This window comes from Mytilus edulis, chromosome 13, assembly GCF_963676685.1.
Source record: "Mytilus edulis chromosome 13, xbMytEdul2.2, whole genome shotgun sequence".
Classification (NCBI taxonomy): domain Eukaryota; kingdom Metazoa; phylum Mollusca; class Bivalvia; order Mytilida; family Mytilidae; genus Mytilus; species Mytilus edulis.
The window spans coordinates 36,225,687-36,235,811 of record NC_092356.1 but is presented as its reverse complement, the minus strand read 5'-3'; the positions used below and the strand labels follow the sequence as shown (position 1 = coordinate 36,235,811).

General features: G+C 31.7%; 1 protein-coding gene across 1 annotated transcript; it reads left to right on the top strand.

Annotated features, from left to right (window-relative positions):
• Positions 1–208: 208 nt before the first annotated feature.
• Positions 209–8,794, top strand: LOC139502238 (uncharacterized). Its single transcript, XM_071291668.1, has 3 exons — positions 209–813; positions 5,868–6,775; positions 7,728–8,794. Exons 2-3 carry the CDS (start codon positions 6,153–6,155, stop codon positions 8,686–8,688), a joined length of 1,584 nt encoding a protein of 527 aa, XP_071147769.1. The 5' UTR covers positions 209–813; positions 5,868–6,152; the 3' UTR covers positions 8,689–8,794.
• The last annotated feature ends 1,331 nt before the right edge of the window (positions 8,795–10,125 follow it).

Genomic DNA, 10,125 nt, shown 5'->3' with positions numbered 1-10,125 from the left:
AACGTGTTATACGATACGCCGATACGGATACGCCAGCAAATACTTGATTAATGCAAATGCTCTATTTAAAAAACCAAATAACGTGTATGTATAGTATGGATCGGCGCATTTAAACAATACTGTTATTAATACGTCTTGTATCATTTTACAATTTTTTCTAACTTTATGAGGGAATTTTTTAAATCCACAAGTGTCAAATTTGCAAATAATACATGTAATAGGAAGCGTTCAATGTTCAGTACTTTATTTGAACCATTATTTGTAGGCTTTATCATGTTTTGGACTGATATGGATCTTTATTCAGTGCGGGTTTTGCATTTGATCGATAATATCAATACGTGTTGTAGGTATTTAGTTCATCTGATTAATTAATCTGAATGGTATCAATGTACAATGTTTAAACAACTGACGGAAGTTTAAAAAAATATATCTAAACTGCAGAACACCGAAATAGGTAGTATATTATTATGATCGTAATATAATTTATAACTGTGATGGCAAAGGAAAATGTAAGAGAATATGATTCCGACGCCTTTACCTCGCTGTGGATGTTACGAAATGTTTGTAAAAATTACGACATTTTGAGATTCAAAGAGATACCAGAACTTAAATATGTATTAAACAAGCCGTATGTTCACATTTATTCAAGTACAGCTATTTCGTCGGAGGAAGCTTTGTCAGTTACAGCCATGAGGGTAGAAAAGTACCCCGGTCAGAGAAAATAAATCCAACGAAAACAGTAGAGAGACCATTTGTTATTCTTATTATACTGAATCCCTTAGAAAAAATGGACTGTGCTACCTTAGTGAACATGTAAGTGTTTTCTTCTTTTTGATTTTGATGTATGTAGTTTATTTTGGGAAGTACAAGCTTATGTATACCATTGTGAATGCAAACCACCAAGACACGTAGAGAAAGTACCACTGATTCAATGTTGTATCTTGTATCTCATTTTGACACCCACTTTGAATTATATATTTAAATAGTTTTATTTTTGGACATTATATATTTTATCCACACATTTTACCGTTCCCTTAAAGAGTGAGATTTTGATTATGGTTTTAAGGCGTTTTGTCCAATTGAATGACTTTTACCAAACTTAGGTTTTGCATGCATATAGGAATTCCCAATGTTAAAATGTAGAGTAACAAAGGGATACATGTTGTAAAATTATTTAGTTAGGACAATTTGTAATCTAGATAGACGTTGTAGTATGCCATAAAAAATATGAGACTTTGAGTCGAATTGGTAAACTTGAATTTGACAGCTTATTCCCCTTTTAACTTTATGGGAATTCATCCTCTATACTGTTATTTTCATTCTTTTCCTTTTTGCTATGATTTTTTTTATTTATTCCCGCTTCGACTTCTTACTTTTGATTGCATTCCAAGGTACCTTGTTCTGTTACGTTGACTGCAGAAAGGTATATTTTTGTCAGGAGGACTTACTTTTATTACCATTCCTTGGGACCTTGTTCTGTTATACGTTAACTGAAGGAAGGTATATTTTTGTCAGGGAGACTTACTTTTATTAGCATTCCTTGGTACCTTGTTCTGTTATGTTGACTGAATGAAGGTATGTTTTTGTCACGAAGACTTACTTTTATTGGCATTCCTTGGTACCTTGTTCTGTTACGTTGACTGAAGGAAGGTATATTTTTGTCAGGAGGACTTACTTTTATTAGCATTCCTTGGTACCTTGTTCTGTTACATTGTCTGAAGGAAAGTATCCTTTTGTAAGGAGGAACTCTGTGGCAAAGTGGTATAAAACAACACGTTTAATAATTTCTTGCGGCCCAAACGCTTTCTAGAGTTACCTTCATCAGGAGTGAATGTAGCTTATCTGCTGTATAATGTGTATCACTAGCCGGTTGTGAGTTCGATCCACACAAGTATCAGAAGCCCTCGATTCTAATCGTAATTGACTTGGATTGATAGTCGATCAACCAAAGGCTTGTGGTTTTCTATTGTCAGCTTCCTACACCAAAAAATACTTGCTACTTCGAAAATAGTCTATATTGGTGAAAATGCCACCACAAACATCAACCAATAAATCAATCTATCAATCTGTTTTCGAAGGAAAGATTCTTGTACTAATGCATTAATTGCTTTTATGGACTTTATATCTCGGACACTATGTGTGGACACGTCGATTCATATTCACTCTAGCCTTTTACTCCACACTTAAAAAAATATCTTGTATTTCTGTCTATTTATATCGTCTAGTTAAACTTGATTATTTCTCTGTCAGTTGTCAGAATTGACTTTTTTCCTCAAGTGTAAAATGTCGTTGAGATAGTTTGATAGTTGGGTCTAATTTAGTCAAACGAAACGAGTATTTGGGAAGACTATTAAAAAAAACAAAAAACAAGTTATATTCTACACAAGTATTGTGATGGCTGCATTGTAACACTGAAGAGAGATGAACAACAACTATATAATCAATAATCAATGATTTTCGTTTTCATGTCGATGAAGAAATTAATTAATTTGTTTGTTAAAACAGCTTTTCAGTAAGCTTTAAGTAAATTATCGAGAATATCATACTATTCAGGTCATAAGTATCAAAACTAAATCGTTGTTGTTTAGTTTGTAAATTCGGCTTCGATCAAACACATTTAATGATCATCAAGAGTTCATAATATAGCAACAATTGACGATATATATAAAGGTTATTGAAATATATTCCTTTATATTCGCTTTACCATGGTCCCATTAAATACACCATTATACATCAACGTAATTAAAAAAAATATTTTACTTCAACGTAACCATCATACGTCAGCTTCGCACCTCAAAGTCCAACATATATTAAAAAGAAAATATATTACTATGCAAGTTAAGTTTCTTATATACTGTCATATTTGGATGCATTAGTAATTATAGATTAGTAAACTATATATAAGAAAAATGTATAGACAATATTTTTTCTAAAATAAATTCTATAGGTTTCTGCGTGCGCACAGGAAAACGCTCATTCCCATTAACTTGAGTCATTTAAAGGGACATGATCTACGATTTCGACAAAACGTTCAAATACGATTTCTTTTGTTTCAAGTATAACAAAAAGCGGAATTTTGAAATAAAACTTCGTTATCAGCAGTGAGGTCGGCCCAAATATTTCGAAATAAGATTAATAATATCGCTGATGTACTAATGACGTGCAAATCAATAACTTGTACATCATTGTATAAATGTTTTTTTCATATTCAACCTTTTTATTATGACTTAAAGACATATTGTGCATTAAAACTTACCTTAAATCATAATAAATAGGTTGGATATGAAAAAGTCAGCTAAAAAGAAAAAAAAATATAGAAAAATAATCTAACTAACATCATGAAATTAAACGGTAAGACGAAATGGAGGTTTTCTAAACTTGATGTTGATTTCCAGTTTTATTTAATATCTTGGTATACGTATATAATCAGAATCTTCCATAGATTTTATATCCAGTTTAATTTCTTTTAGGTGAATCCATGTCAACAATGTGCATTTATTTGTTATAAAATTTTGCAAAACGGGAGGAGGAAAATATGTCACATATTTCCACAAAATGTGACCAAAAGTAGAATTTCAATCACTTGAAGTCATACCTTTTCTGAAACTGTTCACAATAAATCTAATAAAAATCATACGTCTTTTGTCTAATTTTTTTTGTAAAATTGCGTCAAAAACTTCATGTGTTTGTAAACATTACCATTACATTAATTTATGGACCGATGACCGGTCTAGCTATGCAAATACGGAGAGCCAAAACAGAAATTAGCCCATAAAACATGTAAAGAATAATCTTAATGTTCTTACAAACCATCTTTGAAGGTCAAATTAGTACTCAGCTGTCTAACAATATTTTATTACACAATAACTTTCATATTTGGAAAAATCCACCGGGCCAAAATGTGAAACCAAGCTCCTAACTGTGTATTGGAAATACCTAATCCACAATGCAACTTAGCATTCTTTATGCTCAGCTATCTAAAACGAATAAAATGGCCTTTTATTTTGAAAAATTGGTTGAGTTTTGAATATTTAATGAAGGTTAGCAATTGACACTGAAACGCGACTAAAACTGATATAAAGAAAGGTGCCAAGTCAAAGTGTAAAATCTTGTTTCTACCTCAATTTTTGGCAAAATCTTAATAATTATACCCCATTTGTCAGTTTTTAAATGTTGAAAATCTTAATAAGATCTCTGATGATGCAAAATTGTACAAAATTTAGAAATTTCAAGCATGAAAATGTAAATCTTTATGTTTATTGCATACCACCTGTACCAAAGACTTAATTAAAAAACTTAGTAATAGGGAATCAATTTCTTACAACTGAATGTACTTTACATTTAATATATGTCAAAATGTAACATGAAATCTTGATAAAAATAATAATTTGATAATTTCACAAGAAAAATTGACATGTATTGTTATTCTTAAACACTAAATCACACATCAGACATTGATTTAGAATCTAAATATGAATAGATTGGTGGCATGAAAAGTCTAAAATTATACAATTGTGAGCTTGGTAAATATGCCATAAGGTAGCAATAAACTGTTTGGAAAAAATATTAAAATTATCCCTCATAAATTTTACCATCTCCTTTTCATTGCTTTCTTGCAATATTAAGCTTACAGTTTGTGTCATATATGTGCATATGTATGTAAAAAGAATCTTCCATAGATTTTATATCCAGTTTAATTTCTTTTATGTGAATCTTTGGCAACAATCCGCATTTATGTGTTATAAAATATTGCAAAAAGGGGGGAAAGCATGTCACATATGTTCTCAAAATTTGCCAAATATAGATTTTCAATCACTTGAAGTCATACCTTTTCTAAAACTGTTTACATATATCTTTCAACAAATCGATGAAAATCATATGACTTGCGTCTCATTCTTTTTGTAAAATTGCATCAAAAACTTCGAGTAGAAAAAAAGTGTTAGCAAACATTACCATAATTTCTGGACCGATGACTGATCTAGCTATGTGAATACGGAGAGTCAAACAGAAAAAAGCCCATAAAACATGTAAAAAATAATCTTGATGTTCTTACAAACCACCTTTGATGAAGGCTTAATTAGTTCTCACCTGTCTAAAAATGAATTTTATTACACAATAAATTTCATATTTGAAAAATCCACCGGGGCCAAAATGTGAAACCAAACTCCTAACTGTGTATTGGGAATGCCCAATCCACAAAATCAATACAACTTAGCATTCTTTATACGGAAAAGACTAACTATCACAATTTATGTTAATAAAAACCAGTGTCTATGCTGGGACTCGAACCCAAGACCTTAAGCAGATCATCCCACGACCCAAATGACCAGGACGACTCGATACAATCTCAGTGTTAATTTAACATACTTAAGCATTGTGTCCGGGGTTCATAAAAGGTATATACTATATAAAGTATATTATAAAATTAATGTAGCGTTCTAACTAGATTTTATGAAGTGTAAATGTTTTTTTAACTAATATAGATCAGTTGGGATGTATTGTAGTTATCCCATTCGGAACTGGTGTGTCAGTGTAAGAATTAACTCTGTCCTCCGGCCATCCGGATGACTTTACACCGAAACACCGCGTCCTCATGGGATAAATATTACTATGTGTAGTAAATTTGTATCTTGAATTAATATACCATATTTTTTTCTGTTGTATTGAATACATTACAAAACATCACATGTAAAAATGAAATAAACCAGCGAACTCTTGTTAACGCAGTGTTGACACAGAATAGAAAGAAGATAAACGTATTCATTAATTTGTGTTCTGATGTTTTAATTTGGATACCATTATCATTTTTGTATTTAACCAAGAAATTTATAATTTTTTGTCTTAAACCAACTTTTTCTATTTTTCAGGACTGCAGGTTGGTGAAACAGAAGAGACATATTCTTCAAAACATTGATTACGTAGTTTATGTTGTAAAAGGTAACTTTAAACATGGCAATGCATTGCAACATCTTAGCTGCGAGTTGCACCAGAAAATTCATGGTGATAAAACTCGAAATAGAATATTTCCGAAGTTATATCGGTTTCCAAATGATCAAATAGAAATTCGAACTCGTGTAGGTCTTTGCGTTCATGCTAGTATTATAACCCATTTACAAGTAGTCAGTGATAAAGTATCAGATATACAGCATCAAATGAGCCTGGAACGAGGAGTCTGGAGTAAACATCGTGCCAAACTCATTAGCTTTGTAAAAAAAATGCTAACCGGAGAAAATCTCAATGTTTGTACAAGTCCATTGAAAGAATCTAATCATAAGATATTCAAAGATTTATCACAAAATATGTTGGTAGAAATATCACAAAGAAGACTTTTAGTAAGTACGTTGGTGTCATCTGATGTAGCAGCAATTGATAGAGTTTTTCAAATACTGAAGGAAAATCTCGACAAAGTATTGCTAGATAAGATACCGGTTTTAAAAGAATGTCATGTTAAAAGAAATTCCACGGCGGCTACAGGCAAACAAAATGCTCGAACAACAAAACATCCGTATCACAGAGAGAAAACCTTGTTATCCAAGTCAGCATGTGCTTCGACCTCATCCATGACGTCAAATGAGCACAGGTGTACAGACAAATGCAAAATGGAACTGAATAAAACTGAAAAGAATAAAGCAGCAAAAGGAATATTCAAAGGAATCTTCCATTATGTTACCGAATGCGAAGATAATTTGTCGTCTTTTTCTAGAAGCCTGTCTGATGAGTTGACAAGAAGAGGAGATAGCATAATGCTGCACGAGTGGAAAACTGTTTCATTACGGTAATACATACTATTTAGAAGTGTTTTCTGTAATTGTCTTTCGTCGCGTAACATGTAATAAAACAATATGTTCAGAACAATATTTTTTAAACTTAAACCAGTCTTCCTGTATTTCTTTGAGATGAATATGTTTACCAAAAAAAGTTTCATTCCTTTTTATTCAAATTTTTCAAGTAATACAATATCCAAAACTCAAAAAATTATACTTCGATAGCAACTAAGTTTCTGAAAGTTATCTACGAACAGACGGAATTGAGGGTTTATAATAAAACCCTTAAACGCAATATTGATGACTCTGCGATCACAGTTAAAGTTTCGAGAGGTCGGAGGTTAGATATTTTAAAAAGGGCAAAATTAAAACCTGAAAATAAGCATGTGCAGCTTTTCAATTAATCATGCGATATTCACGAGGAGTCCTGATAGGAGTCAGAATATTTTGTTAGGGTTTGCATGGTATGGTTTTACGAATTCCTGCGAACAGTGATGTTGTAATCTAGCACGTTTAAAGTTTAGCTCAGTGTTTAAAGCTAAAATCAAGAAAAAAAGAATATTTGGAAAATTGAAATCGCATTCGCAAATTTTAGGAGCAATTGAAGCGCCTTTGTATGATATATTTTTTTATGCTCCGCCGATGATAGTAGAGGGGCATTATCCTTTCCGGTCTGTGCGTCCGTCCATCCTGTAACAGGTTCAAGATTTGGTTTAAGGTAACACTAACTTAAAACATAGAATAAATGCATCTATATATGAAAACTAGTGTTTTAATCAAGATTTCACGGGTCAATAAACATGGAAATGTAATAGATAGTGCAAGCAGGACATGGTGTAATAATCAAATATATTATTGTTTTTAAACATGATAATATGCTTATCTGAAATAATTGCAAAAGGCAAATTAAATTAATCTTATGTTTTATTTATACAAATGAATCTATATATATCTATATTACAGTAATGCAAAAGTCAAAGGTTTTGGGTGTATGGATGATACAATCTGCCTTTACCTACAACATGACAACGACAACGATAAAACTGAAGTCTTAAACTATATTAAGGAATTTTTTGATGATACCACTTTAAAATACAAAATCAATGTTGAATTTAGAAGTACAAAGATTACCTTGTTTACATCTTTACAACAGGGAAGCAAAATCAATCCTGATATGTCGAATGAAGGACAAAACAAATACGGAACAGTCGGATTGTTCCTAGAAGATGAGAAAGGTACTTACTTTTTTACAACATGTGCTCATGTCATTGGAAAAAACGAAGAGGCATATTCTAATGTGGACAACGCTACGCTTGGTCGAAACGTTTTTACTCGGTATCCACATTCGCGAACACCTGGATCAAAATCAGAAGAACCATCACTTGATTTTTCTTTGGTGCAAGTGTCCCCCGATAAAACTCTGACGTGTACTTTTGGGCTGAAAACACAAGTCGGAAATTTTGTCAACATGCAAATTTTTAGAGATGATCTGTTCAGTGTACGCCATCGAAATATTTACAAATGGGGAGCATCCGAACCAAACATGCAAATAGGTAGGTGTACCGGATGTAAGTATGATGGACCCTACGTCTATTTAAAGGTCGACAATAAAGACTTTGCAAAACCTGGAGACAGTGGATCAATAATTTGCATTGGAGACGTAAACTACCCAGAACAAAGTTTGGCAGCATTTGTTCTTGTGGGGGCTGACGACGAATCTTATTTGGTGTATAAAGTTTCTGACGCATTGGAATTGATATCAGCTGTCAGAAAGGAGATCAAACCTTGCATAAGTCATTGTACTATGAATATTCCTATATCATCATGTCCGCCAAGGCAGTTAGAATCACCCCAAAAACGGAAACGGGAAGATCGGGTACTTCAGCCAAGACCTAAAAGACTTTTATCCAGTAAACGTAATTAAAAGATTTGATTTGTGCATGTCGTACCTATAATTCAATATTTGGATAACCATGTTTTAAAAGAATTTGTTATATGTCACAATAAAACTGAATTATTAATACTTTTTGACCTCAAATCATCTATTTTCAAGGTTCATTGGAATCGCCAAAATAAAAGATTCAGCCAGGCATACTTATATACAAATTTGAACTATATTTTTTTATTCATTTTATTTTCAATAATGATACACAATGAACAGTGCATCATGAACCTATTTGGCTGGCTGAAAATTACTTGTATATATGAATGTAATTGTTTGTTATAATTCAGGTTGCACTTTTAATATTAAAATATTCTATTTTATTCTACTTGTTACAACAGTGAACCGTAATCGTATGTCTACAGAAATTTGAAATGAATTACTTGAGAGGTAAATCTGTTGAGAGTTGTATTTTGAAAATAGTAGAACGTGTTAACTACATGTTTTGAATTGAAAGATATATTTGTAACAGCCTGGTTCTTAACTTATCGAGCTGTATTCCTTATAGGTATTGATTCTGAATAGTCATTTTGGCAATATACAAACCAGAAATGTTTTCGAATTAACCTCTAGAATTCTAAAGATTTTAAGTCTTATTCAAAATACTAGATTGGTGTCATCATACTTTTTGTGTTGATGTTCTTATTAATTACGGATTTCAATTCATATTTGATTCTTTGGTATTTTCAATATTTGATCTCAATTAACAGTATTATTGCACAAATGATGCATTTAAGACTTTGATATGCCATCTTTTATGTCATTTTTTTTATTGACGTTATATAATTTTAGAACAAATAATAATTCCAAATACCTAGGTTAAAGTTAGCTACCTTTATCTCAATTTTTAGATAACGCCTATGTATTTCTAGCACATAGTTCCTTCATTTTGAAATCAAATGGTTATGTAAGCTTAGTGGAATGTATCTCTATCGTAATGTAACGTTCAAATGTTATAAGAGTATATTTTGCAGTTGAGCGGTTTTGTTATTGCCATTATCTTTTTTTTTTATTATTAAAGGGCATTAGGCCCGAGAACACAGTTATTTCGTAGTGCATTTCTTTTAGACAATAAATTCAAATTAAAAAAAATCGCACCTGCTCTTTCTTAAAAAGATTTTTACAGTGTAGTGTACTACCAGTGAGACAAATAATATCAAAATTATAGAAGCTTCTACAAGCTCTAACTCAAAATATTGACGATTCTGTGATAAGGGGGTGTAAAATTCAATTTGACAGCTTCAGACGTGATAAAATTTGAATACAAAATATGCTGCACTTTTTTTCTATTATAATCTACTTTTCAATTTATTCAGAGTTCACAAATGGTTAATCAAATTTGATTTAAGCATAGAAACACAAATATCAGGAACAAAAAAGCTGTCAGATAGAAAGTCAGCATGCCTCCTAGGCATAAAA